Source organism: Sorex fumeus, unplaced genomic scaffold (assembly GCF_029834395.1).
Source record: "Sorex fumeus unplaced genomic scaffold, SorFum_2.1 ptg000044l, whole genome shotgun sequence".
NCBI lineage: Eukaryota > Metazoa > Chordata > Mammalia > Eulipotyphla > Soricidae > Sorex > Sorex fumeus.
The window spans coordinates 14607237-14628789 of record NW_026606101.1 but is presented as its reverse complement, the minus strand read 5'-3'; the positions used below and the strand labels follow the sequence as shown (position 1 = coordinate 14628789).

Below are 21553 nucleotides of genomic sequence, written 5' to 3'. Positions count from 1 at the left end.
ACTGAATGGGGTACTAGGGGATAGAACCCAGCTCAGATGTGTACAAGGCAAGAATCCTATCCTCTGAATTGTCAGACTGGCCCTGTGTATCACATCTTAAATACCTTTATATTTTTCTCCTTCCTCCCTCCCCCTTTTAAAAAGTAAGTCATTTTATTATTTGGGCAGGGGTCAGGGTTTGAGCACAGGCAGTGGTGCTCAGGGACATTTCAGGCTCTGCTCAGGAGTAAACCCTGGTGGTGTTTAGGGAATGAAATATAGTGCTCGGGATTTGAACTGGGGTTGGCAAATGGAAGGCGGACACCCTGACTTACGTACTATTTCTCCACTTATATTTCTTTCTATACTTTCTGATTTTGTGGACTTTTCTGCGTGGGTTTTTTTTTTTTTTTTTTTTACTGAAACGTTGCTTGGGAAAGCAAATGCTTGGAATTTTTCTGAAGCTATGGCTAATGTGCAATTGGATGTTTCTCTATTTCGCTACTTCATTAACGTTCTTAAGTTTTAAGAAAGCCATCTGTTTGGGCTGGAGAGATAGTACAGCTGTTAGGGTTCTTGTCTTATACACCGCCGACCTGGGTTCAATCCACAGTATCCCTTATGGTCCCCTACAATCTGGGTGTGGCCCCAAAACCAGAAGAAAGAAGAAAGTCTGGTGGGGGGCGAGAAGAGAGAGAGAGAGGGTGTATTTTCCTAAAAATTGAATCATACCAGAAATGCAAATGAGCTTTTATGACATCAGTTTTATAATGAACTATCAATAAGCACAGCGGCAGGGCGTTTGCCTTGGGAGTAGCCAGCCCGGCCGAGCCTGGTTCGATTCCTCCGCCCCTCTTGGAGAGCCCGGCAAGCTACCGAGTATCTCGCCCAAATGGCAAAGCCTGGCAAGCTACCTGTGACGTATTCAATATGCCAAACACCGTAACAAGTCTCACGATGGAGACATTATTGGACCCGCTCGAGCAAATCGATGAACAACGGGAGGACAGTGTTTGTTTATAAAGAGGTTACTAATTTAATAGACCATCAATGTCTGCTTCTTTTTAGTTGTAGTAGTGTGCTGTGCTAAGACTCTCCCAGTTTCCCTGACCTAAACCTTAGAATTGGTATTTGATAGTAACATATATCATCTCACAACTAAGTAAACTGAGATGTTTCCTTATGAAATATTTTCTTGACTTTTAGGTATGGTTAGGTACATTTCTCTGAAAGAACTATAGAAATTGGGGGCAGGGAGGCGACAGGTTAAGGGGCGGTTGAACTCCAGGCTTCCCATACCCAGACATACCTTCTACCACTTAGGTTTATCCCACGGGGGGGGGGGGGGGGGCACACCCAGTGGTGTTTGAGGACCGTGCAGTGCTAGAGATTGTTGGGCATCCCTCATCCCTCATGCATAGCATGCGCACTAGCCCTTTCATCTCTCTCCAGCCTGGAACTTTTAATTCTTAATGAAATTCGTGAGATTGCCGAGGAGCAGAAGGAGGTGGCAGAGCATAATGGTTGGAAGAAATCCAGCTTTGAAGTGCAATAGACCGAGTTTGGGGAAGGTTTCTCAACAGATGTCACTTAAAAGTGGTTTTGTCATCTCGTTAACTGGGATAACAACTGGCTTGGGCAGTTTGTTAACCTTTCCTTTCTTCATCTGTAAAATGAGGATAGTTGCATCTACCTCAGGGTTCTTGGCAGATTAATATACCAGATTATGTTATCTCAGGGTTGCTGTATGGATTATAGGAGATAATCATGAAATACTAAATTCCTACCAATTCCTTGTTTTTCAGTATTTCGGTGTGTTTGTTGCCATTTCTGTTCCTCTTTATTTCCTTTTCTATTTCCACTCGCTCTTATTTTCTAATGAAACCTTTTGACTTGGCTTGTGTTTCTGATGTGGCCTGTGGGTGTGTGAGGTACTGCTGCTGTTCAAGAATAGAGTTGTATATGCCAACGCCCAGTGTAGATTGCTTTGGTTACTCATGTACTGTGTACATTGCCAGAGTAGTTCTCTACGTGTGGTGAATCTAGATAGTGAAGTGAATCTTCCCATCTATCTGGGGGAAAGTTCTCAAGGTTTGCTCAACTATATACACGTGAGCCTGGATTAGAAGTCTTTTACCCATGGATCTTTGATCATAACTTCGGCAATTATTAGTTTATGTGTTAGGGATTTGTTTGAAGTAAAACTTTTTCAGCAGTTATATAGCATGTCTATCTATCCTCTCGGGAATCCACTAGCTTGCTTTCTTGTTTTCTCAGTATTCTGGTTGGTTTTGTTTTTTACATTCCTAGTGGTAGTGGCTGGAGCGATAGCACAGCAGGTAGAGCGTTTGCCTTGCACATGGCCAGTCTGGGTTCAATTCCTCCACCCTCTCGGAGAGCCAGGCAAGCCACCGAGGGTATCCCATCCACACGGCAGAACCTGGCAAGCTCCCTGTGGCATATTCAATATGCCAAAAACAGTAGCAATAAGTCTCTCAATGGAGACATTACTGGTGCCCCCTCTAGCAAATCGATGAACAATGGTAGGACAGTGCTACAGTGGTACTGGGGAGGGGGTGGGAGAAGATGGCTTTTTGACCCAAAGCATGCATATTGGGGTGGGAGGTTGGTCAGTTGGACCACATATAACAGTACTCAAGGAGTATTTCTATAGGTTTGGTGCTTAGAGAACCTTATGTGGTGCTTGGGGTTCACTGTCGGTGAGGTGCAGGACAAATGCCTTAAAAAGCCTGTGTTCTAAGGAATGTCTCTTCTGTATTATACTCCTTAAGCAGAATGGGCAGCTTTGTTTATCTACTCTTACAGGTTGTTAAAAGTGTTCTGTGTATTTATAATTTCAAGTAGAAACTACATAACCCATCTGCCTTGGGTTACTTTTATTTCTTTTTCTTTTTTCTTTCTTTTTCAATTTACTCTGATTTATTCAAGGATAAGGAAAAGAAAAGAAAGACCTAAAACTAAGAAAATGCAAACTTCATCTGAAATTAACACCTTTCTTTCTTTCTTTCTTTCTTTCTTTCTTTCTTTCTTTCTTTCTATTGTAGGAGTACCGTTGTTTATTCAGCCATTGATTAAGTTGTATTTCTTTTTCTTGATATTGAACCCAGGACCTTGTCTATGTAAGACGTAGTTGACATCGGTGGGCCCTCTTCCATCTTAAAGACTTGATTTTTACATTGTTGGGTAGAGGGCATTCAGAAGAATAAGGTTTTCTGATTGTTGAAACTCATATTCTTCACCTTGCTTTTAAGTTTAAAACATCTTTTATTATAGTGTTTATGGGGGGCTGCTTAATTAATTTGCTGAGTTAGGAAAATAACGTTGAATTAATGAAAATAGTCTATTTAGGTCTTTTGTTTGCTTGGTTGTCTTGTTTTTGTTTTTTGTGCCACACCCAGCAATGCTCAAGGGTTACTCCTGGCTCTCCATTACTCCTGGCATAGCTCAGGGAACCATTGAAGTGGGTTATCACCCTGGTCCCAACCTATTGTTTTGAATCAGAAATAGATTTGGATATAGCTCTCATATAATACCTGGTTTATAAACAGCATTCAAATGAGGGGTAGAACAGAGAACTTTGTGTGCCAAGCACGTGCTTGGCATGCAAGAGACCTGGGGTTCAATCTCTTCTACAACATGGCCCCCTTATCACTGATAAAAGCAACCACCCCACCAGCACTTCCTAGTGTGAGCCCCCCTTCCCCCCCAAAATAAAGCAGCATTCAAATGGTTGTAGTAATTACATACATAAGTGCTTCATTACATTTTATTATCATAGGTCTCAAGTGACAGTTTTCTGTCTTGGTTCTTGATTGTGGTAGAGATAAAAAGTTTCAGGTTATGGCTTTATTTTGCCCAGTATTCTGAACTATTGGAGACCATATGAACTTCAAATTTAATTTTGTTTGAGGTAGTTTCAAATCTTTTAAGTGCTTCTGCAGATCAAATGGCTTAGGTTTTTTTACTTAGCTTCATTGGAAGATGTCCCATTGTTTGTTATTTATATAACAATGATTCTTTTATTCATTTTTTTGTCTTGGGGACACTCGAGGCAGTGCTCAGAGCTTACTCCTGACTGCATTAAGGGATCACTCTTGATGAGTTCAGGGGGATCATATGGGATGCAGAGGATCAAGAACCTGAGTTGGCCATGTACAAGGCAAACACTGTACATGCTCTACTATTGCTTTGTCCACTGATTCATTTTTTGACTTAAAGGAGGGGAATTAAATTCATATAGGGGTCCCAATTTTTGTTTACAAAACAAAACTATTATATAATAGAGTAGGCCACCTTAAAGAAATTATAAGGTTAAAGAAGAAGAATTCTAAGGTAAAGAAAGATAACTCTTTAATCTTAGTAATTTTTACCATTACTGTTTTTTAAATGGGTGCTCCCAAGCAGTGCTCAGTGACCTGGAGACCGCTCCTGGTGATGCATTGCTACTCAGCCTGGTGGTGCTAGGGGCCTCCAAAGGTTCCTCTGAAGCACTTTAGCAGTGCTGGTAAGGGATGGGGATGGAGGAGGGGGACCAGTGTACTGGGCGGAACCTTTGGTACTAGAGAACACACTTTGAAATCCTTTGTACAAATCACCTTGGGCCACTATCCTCTTTTCCTTTGGTTTACTCATCCAAACTGGTTTAGTCTGTTTTTTTTTTTTAATTTGTTTTTGTTTTTGCTTTTTGGATCATACCCAGCAATGCTCAGGAGTTATTCCTGGCTCTGCACTCAAGAATTTCTCCTGGCGGTGCTTGGGGGACCGTATGAGATGCCAGGGATTGAACCTGGATCGACTCCGTGCAAGGCAAATGCCCTATCCACTGTACTATCGCTTTGGCCCCCTATAGTTTGTGTTGTTTCATTTTCTACTTTTTAATCTGTGTACTAGCCAGTTACCTCCAGATAGTTTCTGAGAAGAAATGGTTCTCTCTTCATGGTGTATCTGGACTATATTTAAAAGTTGAGAAAGATGTTGATAGCAGATCTCTAGAAATGAAGTTTTGAAACCGTTTTCAACCTACAGCAGGGATCTTGATTATTGAGTTCATGTTCTCTATAGGTTATTTAGGCCAGAACTACTTTAGCCAGTGTATACTAAATTGAGTAGTTGGGATGTAATGAGATATTGCTCTGCTTAGCACTCTCACCATTCCTGCATATGACACAATATCTACACTAGTGATCTTAGGTCTTAAACACTTCTTGCGGGGGGAGGTTGAGAGGAGGGTAGGAAGGGTCATATCTGGCAGTGCTCAGGGCTTACTCCTGGCTCTACACTCAAATTATTTCTGGTGGTGCTTAGGGGAGCAAATGGGATGCCAGAGATCAAACTTAGGTCTGCTGTGTGCAAAGCAAACGCCCTACCCACGGTATTACCATTCACCCTCAGGGCTTAAACTTTCTTGATCAGTTGTGCCATACAGACAGTATTTTCATTTAAAGTTTTTTAAATGTTTTTTAATGTTTAAAAAACAGCACTGTAGCACTGTCCTCCTAGTGTTCATCGATTTCTTGAGTGGGCACCAGTAACATCTCACAACAAATTGTGAGACTTGTTGTTACTGTTTTTGGCATATTGAATATGTCACGGGTAGCTTGCCAGGCTTTGCCGTGCAGGCGAGATACTCTCGGTAGCTTTTCCGGGCTCTCCAAGAGGGGCGCAGGAATCGACCCTGGGTCGGCTGTGTGCAAGGCAAGTGCCCTACCAGCTGTGCTATCGCTCTTAGTTTTGTTTAGAAAAGATCATTATTTATAAATTATCTCTCAGCTATATTATTATATAATATAGTTCTACATACAATTCAAGAAATAATTTATTTTTTAATTTTTTTGGTGTTTGGGGCTCAGGGTACTGTATGGGGTGCCATGGATCGAACCTGGGTCAGCCGTATTCAAGGCAAGTGCTCTACCTACTCCAGCCCATCAAGATACACTTTAAAATGTAGAATAAACAGTTTAAGGTTAGACTTGGGGAGGAGGTTGATTCCTAATTTTTTTTCCATGCAGAAATGTGAAAAAAGTTCTGTGTGAAACACCCTCACCTGACTCTTGGGTGCCACTGCATCTTTTCTGAAGCTGACATTTGCTGATCTCATGCAGGAGCATAAGTTGAAGCCTAGAAATGAATGGGATATACTTTGAGAAACTTGTTTTAGTGTAAATGATCAGTTTGTGTTTTTTTAATTAATAATTAAAACATTTTCATCTTAACTCACTGTGGTTCTTAGTTCTACAATTTAGGGATTCCTCTGAGCTTGTAGTAAATGTCAGAGACTTTCTTTCCCCAAAAATGTGCCTTCACATAGAGGGGTTCCTGGACTTCTGTTCTCATTGATAAACTCCATTTCCAGTGCTATAATTTGTGTCCTTCAAAGAATACTTTCCTCTTTCCATTACTTCTAATACTGTAACATTTGTCCGATTCATCATTTGTCACAGTATTAGTCTTTCAATAAATATTTATGGGCCGTATCCCCTGTTTTCACTTCTGTGGTAGATTACTGCAGATACAGACGCACTATTTATTTTCTGTCCTGGAGCTTTGTTTAGCTAGAGAAATTAATGTGTAAACATTCCATCATGATGGATAAAAACTAAAACTTTTGGTGAGAAGTTTCAGTGTATATGGATATAAGTGTCCACATGAAACCTATATGGTGTTAGGAACCATTGTTTTATCAGTTTAAGAAATAAATACAAAATATTTTAACAATAATTACTAAAAATAAAACATAGGTGCTAGATGAAGAGGTAAGCAAAAGGATTCTTGAAGTTTTTGTTTTGGGGGTATATTATATGGCAGCCTTGGGCTGGGGATAGTACCAGAATCACATTCATGTATATAGTGTTCAGGTGTTCATAGGATTGTACCATACCAGAGATTGAGCCTGGGCTTCCTGTGTGCATGGCATGCACTCCAACTTGTTGAGCTATCCTTCTGACCCAACTCAGGGTTTTTATTTCTTGTATCGATTTGGTAATTTTTTTTACCCTCTTAAGAATTTCAGATTTGCTGGCATTAAATTGTTGGTGTTAAATCACTTCAATTAATCCAGTGTAAGAATGCAGCATGTGATCTTTACACTTCCAAACTTGCTATGCAGTGAAATTGATTGTTTTATGGGACAGGTATGTTGCTCAAATATAGAGCACATGCTTTGTGTTTGTAGGGCTCTGGGCTTGATCGTCGGCACACCTCACACTCCAAAAAATGATACTTTTTTTATATATACAGTTCTGTGAAATTTAACACATTGATTCTTATAACTTTCAGCACACAGTGCAATTATAGCACATTTTTCATCTTACTCTTGGATTCTCTGGCAACCACTATTTTTGTTCTTGGTTACTATAATTTACTTTTTCAAAGTTGTTGAAGTTGTATATACCAAATGTTGGTATCATTTTATTGCATGGGTGGACCTCATTTTGTTTATCCATATAGTTTACACGTTTTGTGATTATGAGTAGGGCTGCTATAAATCTTACGGATTTATGGGACAGAGAGATAGTACGTACAAGGGTTAAGGCACTTTCCTTGCATGTAGCTGACCCTGGTTCAACCCCCTGCACTGCATATGGTCCCCTGAGCACCGCTAGGTTTGACCCAGAAACTTTAGAAAAAGAAGGGGAAAGGCGCTGGAGAGATAGCACAGCGGGTAGGGTGTTTGCCTTGCTCTCGGCCAACCCGGGTTCGATTCCCAGCACCCCGTATGGTCCCCTGAGCACCAACAGGAGTAACCTCTGTGCATCACCAGGTGTGACCCAAAAAGCAACAAAAAAAAAAGAGAGAGAGAGAAAGAACAAGAAAGGGAAAAAGGAACAAAATACATTTTATAGTTTTTTTACTTAAAGTGCCAGTGGTGTTCAGTCTCTGCCCCCGCGCAAGGGTGTTCCTTCCCGGAGTCCCTTGGAGGGGAGCGGGTTGAGCTTTCCTCCCCGCCCCGACCAGGGCTACGGCAGCCGAAGACCTCCAGGACCAGCCACCACCATGCTGAGACCACTCTCCGCACACCTGAAGGTACTGGCAGAGGGACAAAGCCACGCGGGTTCCGGGGCCGAGACCTCCAAGCCTACTCGATTTGGAGTCGAGCATCTTCCACCCAGATCCTCCAAATTCCAGTAGGCGGGGGTCACACCCACCACCTGGCCCCCTGGCGCCGTGTAATCCCATCAGCGGCCAAGACTCAGAGACTATAAAATCCAGATCCCGGACGAGAAAAGTGCAGTCTCTGCCCCCGCGCAAGGGTGTTCCTTCCCGGAGTCCCTTGGAGGGGAGCGGGTTGAGCTTTCCTCCCCGCCCCGACCAGGGCTACGGCAGCCGAAGACCTCCAGGACCAGCCACCACCATGCTGAGACCACTCTCCGCACACCTGAAGGTACTGGCAGAGGGACAAAGCCACGCGGGTTCCGGGGCCGAGACCTCCAAGCCTACTCGATTTGGAGTCGAGCATCTTCCACCCAGATCCTTCAAATTCCAGTAGGCGGGGGTCACACCCACCACCTGGCCCCCTGGCGCCGTGTAATCCCATCAGCGGCCAAGACTCAGAGACTATAAAATCCAGATCCCGGAACATCTTAACAGGACTTTTTTTTTTTTTTTTTATGACATCTTATTATCTCATTCCTACTTTGGACAAACTTGCAGGCTATCGAATGTAGCCTGCCCACAGGGCAGAGTCTGGCAAACTCCCCGTGGCCTACCAAATATGCCAAATACCAGTAACAATGATGGGTCTCATTCTCCTAAAGAGCCGTGAATATAATCTCAGGGCTAGGATGAAAGAGACGTTACTGGTGCCTGCTCGAGGCAATCGACGATTAACAGGATGATGAAATGAAAAAATGAAATTTACTTAAAGTGCCAGTGGTGTTCACAGGGATCAAATCCGTGATTTCTAGGGTAAAGTCCTGTAAGTGGGATTTCTGGGTTATGTGACAAATACAGTTTGACCTATGAGCCAAACTTTGGTTTAGAGTAGGCAAACTGTTAGCAGTAAGCATTCCATTAGCAGTGCATACAGATAATTGCCTGCACAAATATTGTGGGAATTTACTGATGGGGGCACCCCCCCATTGTATTTGTTTGTTTGGGGGTTTTGTTTTGTTTGGGGGGGGGTTGCCCCTTTTACTTTTTTTTTCTTTTTTGAGTCACCCTTTCACCCTTGAATTACAAAGTTATTCACAATTGACATTCAGGCATACAATGTCAGCACCAATTTCTTGACCCGTGTCCACTTCCCTCCACCAGTGTCTACAATTTTTCTCCTGTTCTCAGCCTGCCATAGAGGCTTCTTCCTCCTGCCCTTTTTTTCCTTATTCTTTCAGACACTGTGTTGGGTTTTTTTCCCCCGCTTTTTGGGTCACACCCGGCGACGCTCAGGGGTTACTCCTGACTCATGCACTCAGGAATCATTCCTGGCGGTGCTCGGGGGACCATATGGGATGCTGGGAATCGAACCTGTGTCGGCCATGTTGGCTGCGTGCAAGGCAAACACCCTACCTGCTGTGCTATCACTCCAGCCCCCAGACACTGCGTTTTAAAATGTTAGTGATAGGCTATCATTCATATCACTTTAACTCCTTTCAGCATCCCATCATCATCTAGAGTGACCACTTCCCTCTATTATTATCACAGTTGTTCCTTCCCTAACCTGTCCTCTCTTTGCCACCCCCAGTGGCAACTTTCCTACTAGTTTTGCTGCACTTTGATTCTATTTTCTTTCAGCATTAGATATTCTCCTACCATGTTTCTTTATCCCTCATATGAGTGAGATCTTTCTGTGTTGGCCCCTCTGACTCATTTCACTCAGCATTGATACTCAAAATCCATGTAGCAGTAAATTGCATGACTTCATCTTTTCTTACGACAGAGTAGTATTCCATAGTGTATCTGTACCATAGCTTCTTTATCTAGTCATCTGTTTGGGGGTACTTGTTGTTTCCAGATTTTGGCTATTGTGAATAGTGCTGCAATGAACATAGGAGGGCAGATGTCTTTTCTGCGTTGTTTTTGGACCCTTGGGTTATGTAGAAGCTCAATTTCTAGCTTTTTGAGGAATGTTCATACTGTAGTCTTCCAAAAAGACTGAACCATTAGTAGTGAATAAGGTTCCCTTCCCCTGCCCCCTTCCCACCACATCCATGCCAACACTGGTGGCTTTTGTTCTTTCTGATGAATGCCAGTCTCTGTGGTGGGAAGTGATAGCTCATTTGGATTTGCATTTTCCTGATGATTAGTGATACAGAGCACTTTTTTCATATGCCTTTGGCCTTTTGTATTTCTTTGCATTTCTTTGAGGAAGTTTCTATTCCTCTCCCCATTTTTTTTTAATGTGGTTGGGTTTATTTATTTGGTAAAGTGCTTTTGTATATCTTGCATATTAACCCTTTGTCAGATGAATGATGGGTGAACAGTTTTTTCCCAGAGTGTAGTCTTCTATATTTGTTTATTATTTCTTTTGCAGTGCAAAAGTTTCTTAGTTGGATGCTCCATTTGTTGATCTTAGCTTCCATTTGTTTGTCCTATGATATTCTCTTCATAAAGATGCCTCTAGCTTCTTGGAGAGTTTGTGCAGGTATCTCGCCTCTTGTACTATCTGTCTGGCTCTTGCCCTCATATTCTCTGGTTGTGATGCTCATTGAAGGGTCACACGTTCTTTTGTTTTAGTTCTTGCACGTTCCGGACTGCAGTATTCTGGACATTGCAGCACCAGGCATCTCTTCTCAAATAGCAAAGCTACTGGGACTGCTTGGAGCATGTGGATTGGTGCCAGGGATCAAACTAGCAATCTCATGCTTGCAGAACAGCCTCTTTGCCACTGAGTCACTCATAATAGCTTCATTTTAGTGACTGCCAGGCTTCTTCTCTCTAGAATTATCAGTTCCTCTTTCTATACTTTTCATTAGAAGGATATTCCTATGCTCAACTCAGTTTTGAAAACAATTTGGTTGGGGGAGCTGATTTATTTTGGGGACCTTTTGTGACTCTGTGCGCTGGGGGGTCACTCCTACTGGGGTTCAGGTGACCATTTAAGATGCCAGGAATTGAACCCGAGGCAGGCGCCCTACTCCCTGTAGTATTGCTCTGGCCCCTGGACATATGTTAAAATCACCACAATAGTTAATTACTATCCTGGAAGAGGTACTTAAGAATTCATGCAAATAAATTCTTCTGTTACTTTAGTTTGTCATCCGAGTCCATTATCTGTACCACTGCTGTCTCAAATAGCTCTTTCTGTGGAATTCCTCCTAATGGTGCACTCAATAAATGTTATTTTTTATTTGCTTAAAAAATTGGTGCAAATACCATTTTTCCTAAAAGTTTTACTCAATAATTTTAGTATCTGTCAGTGACTCTTGACCTGAAGCAATTATTATGTTCGTCTAATGGTGATTTCTGTTTCTTTCTGCATGTACAAATTGGAATCTTTAGGGGGTATTTAAAAAAAGTTATTGAATATTTTATACTGGATCATGGATATTTTCTTCTTTGGGGTTACATTCTAAATTAATTTATTCAGTTTTTTCAAACTTTGGCTTTCTGATTGACTTCTGTACCCTTTTTGTACTACTATATATGATTGGCCAGATATCTTGTATATTTCCTCCCTTTATTGTAGAATCAGCCATATCCCCAAGGAACCATCATTACTTTTATTAGAGAAAGGTATTCAGAAACCACTGTTACTTGCTACTCCTCATTAATACTATTTCTAGCTGCTATCAGTGGACAGACAAAGGAATTTGTGGTATACATTTCTATGGTTTTTAGTATGCTTAGAGTAATAACTTCATTTCTCCTCTTACTGTATTTTTGTTTGTTTGCTTTTGGTGGGGGCACAGGGCACACTTGGCAGTACTCAGGGGTTACTCCTAGCTCTGCATTCAGGAATCATTCCTAGCGGGCTCAGGGGACCACATGTGCTGCTGGGATTGAACCCGGGTCAGTCGCATACAAAGTAGGCGCCCTCATCGTTGTACTATTGTTCTGGCCCCTCTCACTGTATTTTAGAGAACTGTTTTGCTGCCAGGGGGCAATCGCTGATTTGTCTTATGGTTTTGCTCTTTTGGTCAACTTCACTTTAAAGTATCACTCAAATCAGTATGCAGTTTTCCATTGTGTGATAGTATTTTTTATCCACCTGTTGAACTTACTTGTTTTCTTTTTTTCACAATACAAATAAAGGCTGGAGCGATAGCACAGCGGGTAGGGCGTTCGCCTTACACGCGGCCAACATGGCCGACCCGAGTTCGATTCCTCCGCCCCTTTCGGAGAGCCCGACAAGCTACCGAGAGTATTCGATATGCCAGACACAGTAACAACAAAGTCTCCAATGGAGACGTTACTGGGCCCGCTCGAGCAAATCGACGATCAACGGGAGGGCCTTTACCTTTACCTTTTACAAATAAAGTTCATAACATGTATACAGGTTTGGCTCACAAAAATATGATTTCTAAATACAGAATTTCTAAATACAGAGAAGTGAGAATGCTGCATTCCATGAGAAATGTATGTTTAAATTCATAAGAACCTTTTAAACTTTTTCCAAGATTGCTATATCATGTCCTGTTTTCATCAGGAACTAGGTGTATCTGGTTGGGGTTTTTTTTTGTTTGTTTGTTTGGTTTTTTTTTTTTTTTTTTTTTTGTGGGGAGGGTGGTAGTTGGGGCCATACCCTGATGTGCTCAGGGCTTCTTATTCTGTGCTGAGTCACTCTGGAGGGGTTAAGGAAACCATATGGATGTCTGGTATCAAACTATATCCACAACATTGTTATAGGTATGTCTGTGTGTTGCCAGGGATCAAACTCAGGACCTTACAGGTGTAAGGCATAAACTCACACATTTTGTATATGGGGGTGGGGAGACCTGGGTGTTGGAAGTGCACACTTAAGTGTGCTCAGAACTTATTTCTGGCTCTGTGCTTAGGATCATTCTTGGTGGAGCTCAGGGACTCTATGCAGTGCCGGGGATTGAACCTGACTGGATCAGCTATGTTGGAAGCAGGCATCTTACCTGCTATGCTGTTCCACAGCGGGTAATGTTTTGTTGTTCCTTTTGAGCCACTTTTGAGGCACCTATGGTGCTCAGGGTTTACTCCTCACTCTGCCCTCAGTGATCGACACACCTTATGGGGTGCTGAGACACCTCAACTCAAGTCAACCACTTGCAGTGCAAGTGCCCCTACCTGCTGTGCTGTCTCTCTGGTCCCTCCTTAATTTTTAAAGCATCTTGTTCCCTGCAGGTTCTTTGACATTTTATCTAGTTCTGTAAGCATAGACTGCCTCATTTTTCAGTTTTAAGCCAGAAGACTGTGGGTCATTTTGTATTCTTATTCCAACAGTGCTTACAGTTGGAGTCTTTTCCTATAATACTGGTTAACTTTGATTACAAGTTAGATACTATGTTTGAAAATTGTATTCCTACATAATTCCAGGTACATAGCAAGATGCTTTTCTTTGAGACCTCACTTATTTCAGGCATTTCTGGATGTTAATGTCCCAAGAGATGAACATGAAACAGAGATTCCAAACTTACTTGGTTCACTACTCCCTTTTCAGGAAAAAATGAAGACTCGGTGCTCCTCCTGGAAATCTTGTCTTCTTTAAGTGAACAAAGTAAATTTTTCCAGAGCAGGGGACTCTATATCATCCACTTTAGGAAACAGTGACAAGATCAAAATATTTCTTCCCTAGGACTTTCACTATTCGCAACATCTTTCTACTCTCCATTCATTCTTTCTAAAATTGTAACCCTGTGTGGGCTGGAGAAATAGTACAGTGGGCAAGGTGCTTGTCTTGCATGTAGCCAACCTGCGTTTGATCTCCAGCATCCCAGATGGTCCACCAAGCCCCACCAGGAGTGGATTCTGAGTGCAGAGCCAGGAGTAAGCCCTGAGGACTGCTGGATGTGGCCCCAAAACAAATAAAAGCAAAATTTCTGAATGTGAAAACTGTTAAGCGGAAGAACTTGTTCTATACCTGTGTAGTCTAGGGACCACTGACTGAGCTTAAAGTCTTAAGTGTGCTGAGATTAATTCACATGAACCTCCAGCCATTCCAGGAGTGATCTTTGAGCACAGAGCCAGGAGTAAGCACTGAATACCACCATATTTGGCCCAACAACAACAAAGCTATTAAAAACCTTTATAGCCTTAGCCTTTTATGAAGAGGGTCTCCTATTAGGCTTACTTATGATGAGTGCCCATGGATTTGGTAGCCTCCTGAACACTATTTTAATTTTCAGCAATTGTCAAAAATTCTTTGAATTTCTTTGCTTTTCTAGGTTTATTTTTTTCTTTTCACTTTTGGCTATAGGGGCTGGAGCGATAGCACAGCGGGTAGGGCGTCTGCCTTGCACGCAGCCAACATGGCCAACCCGAGTTCAATTCCTCTGCCCCTCTCGGAGAGCCCGGCAAGCTACCGAGAGTGTTCGATATGCCAGACACAGTAACAACAAAGTCTCCAATGGAGACGTTACTGGGCCCGCTCGAGCAAATAGTTACTAGTCTAAGGAATATGAAGAGGAGTCTGGGGTGGAATGCATGGACTGCATGATTAAGGCAGGCCCTTAGTTTGATGCCCAGCACTACATCTCCCCTCCCCCCAACCTCTAGTAGCACAGCTCGAATTCCCTAATCCCTCGTAACTATTGCAGGGAATGGCCCTTGAGGGCTGAAAACCCCCAGGGAGCCCCTATTTTTTTTTTTCTAAAGAGTATGAGTTTAAGCTATCCATTCCCTTTAGTTCTCACTGGGAGGGTTGACCTAGATACCTAGATCATTTATTACTGAAAACAGGAAGACTGAAAAAAACCTTGATTTCTAGGTCTAGAGATAGCACAAAGGTCTAGAGCATGTATCTGGCATGCACAGGGCCCTGGGTTCCATGCTAGGCACTGTACGGCTTCCCTAGCACCTCAAGGTATAACTTTAGTGGATTACAGCACCACTGAAAGGTCCTAGAAAAATAAAAATATTTTGATTTCTTTGAAAACTGAGACATTCTAAACACATTTCAGGGATCATTCATATTCTATACCTTCTCTCTAGCTGGCACCCCAGGTGGTCCCCCAAGCTCCCAGGAGTAAGCCCATAGCACTGCCAGGTGCCTTATTTGCTATACTTTCTCTCCGGCCCCTATCTGAAATTTCTCAGCTTCGCTTCAGAAACCCTCTGGTTCATTCCCTCATTAATTAATGAAGGTCAGCGATTTGAAACTTGTGTAAAAGAGCTAGCTATAAGTAGATCATTTGGTATGCATGATAGTAAAGTGAAGCTCTGCTGAGCTACTGCAAAACATCTAGTTATCCTCTGTGGAGAAGCAAGTTCACTATTTCATAATTAATTCCCAGCTGATACACAAAGCTGCACGGTCAGTCAAATAACTGCTTGAGATTCTCTGGAGTTTCATTAGTGATTGGTTTTGCTGTGCTCTTTACAAAGAACTGCAAGGCCTTATATAGCAGAGGAAAGTTGGGTGATAACACTACAAAAGGTAACTGGATTTTTTTTTTCCCTTTGCTTTTTGGGTCACACCCAGCGATGCTCAGGGTTATTCCCGGCTCTGCACTCAGGAATTACTCCTGGCGATGCTTGGGGGACCATATGGGATGCCGGGGATTGAACTCAGGTCGGCCGCGTGCAAGGCAAACGCCCTACCCGCTGTGCTATCACTCCGGCCCCGGTAACTGGATTTTTAAAAGAAAATATTTCCATATGAGCAAGTGAGGGAAAGTGAGGTCTCAGTTTGTCATGTCATTCCCACACGTTGCTGTGTTTTTCATATTTTAAACAGTCACAGTCACAGTCCTCCTGTTCATCGATTTGCTTGAGCGGGCCCAGTAACGTCTCCATAGTGAGACTTGTTGTTACTGTGTTTGGCATATTGAATATGTCACGGGTAGCTTGCCAGGCTTTTTAAAGAAAAATAAAAATGGGGACATGCCCCTTTAAGGTTTTTGCTTGGTAATTTCTTTGCGGAGCCATGGCATAGCAAAGAACTTACATATTTTTTGAGCCCTTTCAGTAAGATCATCTCACTTGATCTTCCCTGAAGTACCATTAAAATGCTTTAAGTGATTAATCTGTAAGTAGAAGCCTACTTGAAGGTCCTTTATAGCCAGATCAGGGATTTGAACCCTGGACTACATGGCTTTTTAGTCTTTTGCATCTAGTTCGCTATTACTAAATTTGTGTTGGTTTCACCAACTTCTTTTTTTATTTGTTTATTTGGGGGCCGTACTTGGCACTGCTCAAGAACCAGTGCTATCTCTATTCAGGAACCACCCCTAGAAGGTTATTCAACTATTTTTTTGTTTTGGTTTGGTTTGGTTTTGGGACCACAGAATTAAGCTCAGGACTTAATCCTGACACTATTCAGGGGTCACTCCTGGCAGGCCCCAGGTGATCTGGGGGTCTGAGGATTGAACCAGGTTAACCTTGTGCAAAACAAGTACCCTCCCCACTGTACAATCTTTGCAGCCCCTGTTTACCGTTTTTTGTTTGTTTTGATTTTGATTTTTTGAATCACACCCAGCAGTGCTCAGGGATGTGGGCTCTGGGAATAGGGATTGAACCTGGATCAAGTTCTACTATACCGTCTCTCCAACCCCCAATTTACCAACTTCTTAAGTTGAAAGGGAAAAGAAAAGAAAATGCCTATAAATAAATATAGAAATTGAAGGGAAAGACCCTTTTACTTAGGGAAGATGCTAAGAATTTAAAAGTTGAGTGTCCTTGGGACCTGGAAGATAGTGGAGCGATAACGGGGTCCCTGGTTTAAAGATAATTTTGGTGCAGTCTTTAAGTCACCATGAAATTACAAAATTATTCATGATTAGGTTTCAGGTACATCATGTTTTAACATCAGTCCGTACACCAGTATCCACTCCCTCTACCAGTTCCACACCCCAACCCGATTAGTCTCCTACTTACCAGTCTGCTTCTATGAGAGACACTTTTTGTTGTTTTGTTTTTTATTTATTTTTAATTATTATTTTTTAATTGAATCACTGTGAACTACAGTCACAAAATTTTCAGGTTTGCATTTCAGTCATACAATAATCGAACACCCGTCCCTCCAACAGTGTCCATTTTCCACCGCCAATGTCCCCAGTACCCTTTCTCCCCTAGAGAGGCACTTTTTTTAAATAAAAAGTACTGTTGCTGATGGAGTTTCATACATTACGCTTTACCACCTTTCAGCACCACCTCCTCCTCTCGCTGGCACACTTCCCTCCACCGGAGATGTTGCCCTGTTCTATTCCCCAGCCCCTCAAGTGCCTTGTTTCCTACTTAGAGAGAACCAGTTCTCATGTTCTTTGTGTCCACTGTCTTTGGGTGTTCAGTATTCCACCATTATGTTTCTTTACATCCTGCATATGAGAGAGATCATTCTGGTTGTCTGTCTCCCTCTGACTAACTTCACTCGGCATAATACTCTAGGTCTCTCCATGTAGCAGCAAATTTCATGATTTTTATCTTTTGACTGAGTAGATTCAATGTTTCTTAAGTAATTTAAAAACTTTATTGTTTTCTGGCCATTTATATACTCATGGGCACCAGAAAGTTTGAGTTGAACAGAGGCAAGGTTTTTGTGAAAGGAGAATTCATATGTAAACCCATGGTTCTTTGGATCTCTTAGATATTGTAGGATCATTTAATGTGTTTGTTTTTCTTCTGGAGTACTTTAACCTCAACCTCAAGTCTCTTTAAGCTATGGAAACCAGGACTTATCTTGGACGTGGTAAATAAGATACCACTTATATGCAGTATTGGAAAGAGAAGCAGCTTGTAGTAAAGATGTCTCTTACAGCTCTCAAATAGCCATAGTTCTAACACCTTATTAAATCAGGATACTCAAATATATGTGGTAAATTGTTATCCCTATTTTATAGTATGGTTGGATATTAGCTTTGTGTCTGTTCATAGTTTTAACCTTCAGTTTCCTCATCTGTAAACTGGGAGGTAGTAAAATTGGAATAATAGCAACTTTTACTTCCTGCGTGATGAGAATAAAGTAAAATAATCCATATTAAAAGACATAGAGAATATGCATATTTGGCACATATTATTTGTACTTACAGTTTGTGATTACATGGCAAAAGAGCAGGTGATAGGGTGCCTGTCTTGCATGTGGCCCATCTGGGTTCAATCCCTGGTACCACATCCTGAGCACAGCCAGGTGTGCTGCCCACCTCCCCACCCCCCCAGAAAAATAAAGTGAATGCACTTTAATTGGTCATTTTATGTATCTCTACTCTGGTTTTAAGAAATGTGTTTCGGGGCTGGAGCAATAGCACAGCAGGTAGTACGTTTGCCTTGCGTACGGCTGACCCAGGTTCGAATCCCAGCATCCCATGTGGTCCCCTGAGTACCTCCAGGAGTAACCCCTGTGCATCGCCAGGTGTGACCCAAAAACCCCCCAAAAATGTGTTTCAAGGTAAAGTGCAAATCTTATACATGGGACTTGGGTTCAACAGCCCTCCCCATCCCTCCAGTGACAACCCCCCATATAGCCAGTAACCCTTTGCCCAAATTTACCTGCTGTAGTTTGGGCGTTTCTGGTTGGTTTGGGGTTTATTTTTGGCCTTGAGTGTGCTTTGTGTGCACTCAAGGAATTGAACCCAAATCTCTCATGTACAAAACATGCACTCTACTGTTGAGTCACATCTTTGTCACCCGTTGTAGAACTTGACCTTATTTACCTATTTTGTGTGTGCGCGCGCGTGCATGTCTCCACAATCGCCCATCTAAATTCTAGGGTTTTTAACTAATCAAATTGTATCTATATTATAGCACTTTCTTCAGCATATAGTCTAAGGTAGGACATTGCATTTAGTTGTCTTATCTTTTTAACCTTATTTTGTCCTTTAGCCATATGTGACTTTTTTTGAGAGCTCAGTGTATTTCTTCCCCATCCCTATTCTTTTAATAGAAGGTTCCTTGTTTTCTATTTGTCCAATGTTTTCTTTTAATTAAATGGTTACATGCAGTTTTGTTAAGAAAATGGCATGTGTGATGTATCCTCAGTTTGTGGCATCTGGAGGCATTGCGTTTTCAATTAAATGCTGAGTGAAAGGAATTAACAAATGCCATGGGAATTTCGTAGAATGGAGAATAACTGCATGTGTTATAAAGAAGACTTAGTCTACTGATTTTTTTTAAATAGATGATATTTCTCAAAGGTGGACATTTTTCCCTCAGATTTTGTATTTCTTTGTCAGCCAAAATAAATGTTAATGTCTCCCATCCACAATTATGAAACTTGTTCCTATAATAATGAAATCAAACGTGTTTTTTAAATGGTCACAAATGTTTGTTGTTGGGTTATTTATTTATCAGTTTTATTTGGGGGACACAATACTCAGGGGTTTCTCCTGGCTGTGAACTCAGGAATTACTCTTGACAGTGCTCAGGGGATCGTGTAATGTGGCCGGGGATCAAACCCAGTCAGCCGCAGGCATGGCAAGTGCCCTACTTGCTGTATTATCTCTTCAGCCCCTAAAAGGTCACATGATGATCAAAGGCTTTGATCTCTACATAAAGTTCTGTAAATGATTTGGATTTATGTACAATGACATTGGGATTTGTTGTATAATAACTTGGTCTGGGCTTTATTTGTTGTATAATAACTTGGTCTGGGCTTTGTTGTATGATAACTTCATCTGGGCTTTGTTGTGTGACAACTTAGTCTTTATTCTTTTTCTGGTTTCATCAAAGTTTAGTCAGGCTGACACCATTTATACTCAGGTTTGCCACATCGTAGAACTTTTTAGCACCTCTCTGAGCTGTGGAGAGATACTGACCAAAAAACACTGCTCTTGCCAATACTTTCCATAGAATGATAATATTTATGGGACTGTCCTCATGTCACTTTCCCAGTTTGTTTTGCTACAGGTTTTTGGGTTTGGGGGCCACACCCACTATTACTGGAGGATTTATTCCTGGCCCTGTGTTCAGGGTCTCTCCTGGGCAATACCCAGGAGATCATGTGGTCTCCAGAGTTGAAGCCAAGCGTCCTGCATAGAAAGTATGTGCCCCAACTTCTTGAACTCCCTACCCCATCAAGTCTGTTTAAGAGGGCCCAAACTTTTCATGAAGAAATAACTACAGAATAAGATTAAGTCAATACCAGTTTACAATGTGGGTTTGTGGGTTGTGTGTGTGTGTGTGTGTGTGTACATATGTATACACACACATATAATGGGGAAACACTGTGGTTGGTATCATTTAGATTCATTAACATGAGAGTATGGATACAGTTAAGGCCATTTAAATTTTGACCTTTTGTTTTCTCTCATATACTTTAAAAAATAATTTGTTGGCCTTTGTGAATTTTGTTTTTGCAGTTTGAAGAAAGCAGGTCTGAAACAAGGTCTAACCCCCAGCTGCCTCGCAACACGGTGACTGCCAGATCTCCAAACATCAAGTTTAGATTTGTCCGCCAACCTGTCTGACATGTCGGGACCCGTGCCAAGCAGGGCCAGAGTTTACACAGATGTTAATACACACAGACCCCGAGAATACTGGGATTACGAATCACATGTGGTGGAATGGGGGTAATTGTTTCTGTTTATTTCGCTAATCTTGCTTCACCCAAAGTTCTGTGACACTTCTGGGTTTGTTAAGTAATATTTTACAGAAAGCCTTCCAGACTACATTTATACATATCATTACTGGCATATTAGTGGTTTCATTTGGGCTAAAGAGTCTTTTCTCTCTCTCATTTATAAAGCTGGTAATTATTAAGCTTATCTGAGCTCAGGGCTTTGCAGTTAGTTGAGAACTGATAAAGTATTTTTGAGGCTAAAAACAAAAAGTATTTTTGAGGCTAAGAGAATAGTATTGTCACTTGATACCACAGAATGAAAGTTTTTCAGAAAGACTGTTTATGATGAGAAGGAAATTAAACCCTGTTAAAAATGAGCCCCCTGTCATAAGACAAACCTTATGACAGAATTTAGCCCAGATTTTATCTTGAATAGTTGCAGTCTGCCTAAATAGTTATGTTTGTCTTCCTAATTCTCTGCTGTCTGTCTTATTTGGATGTTTGCATTTCTTTCGTGCGTATTTCTCCCCCCCCCCCCCCCAAAACACGTTGTATGTTAAATTGATCACAATCATACTTTGCAATAAAAGCATATGAAAAATCTGAAGCAAGTTGAAAATTCATATTCAGTCCCGTACAGTTTAACTATCTTGAAATAATATTCTTAAGCCTGTAAATGTTTGAAGTGTCTTCCCAAATAGTTGAGTATGTTTTTATCGTCTTAGTTCATGATTCTTAACAGTGTGTATATCACCTCTACCCAGACAGCATAATTTGCTTCACAGATACAGGATCAAGAACCAATGATACAGGGCTTTGAACATGGCTAAGCTCTGCCTGTGGGGAACCATAGGTTCAATCTCTGGCACCACATGGTTCCTGGAGCACTGTCAAGTGACCCAAAATTAGAAAACACTGGTGGGGACTAAATAGCTCAAAGGCATAGGTGCATGCTTTGCATGCATATGGCCTGGGTTCCGCCACATGATCCTCTTGAGC

The 21553-nt window shown here is 41.7% G+C and overlaps 1 protein-coding gene across 2 annotated transcripts in view; it reads left to right on the top strand.

The window, feature by feature from the left end:
- LOC130030156 (casein kinase II subunit alpha) overlaps positions 1-21553 on the top strand; it is a 51213-nt gene that overhangs the window by 7943 nt on the left and 21717 nt on the right. Inside the window, exon 2 of one of the 2 annotated variants that reach the window (XM_056121363.1) lies at positions 20355-20564. The exons of the other annotated variant lie outside the window; for it this stretch is intronic. Coding sequence (XP_055977338.1) covers positions 20464-20564 — 101 coding nt within the window. The 5' untranslated portion in view covers positions 20355-20463. The remainder of the gene's footprint in view (positions 1-20354; positions 20565-21553) is intronic. 2 annotated transcript variants of the gene reach the window in all.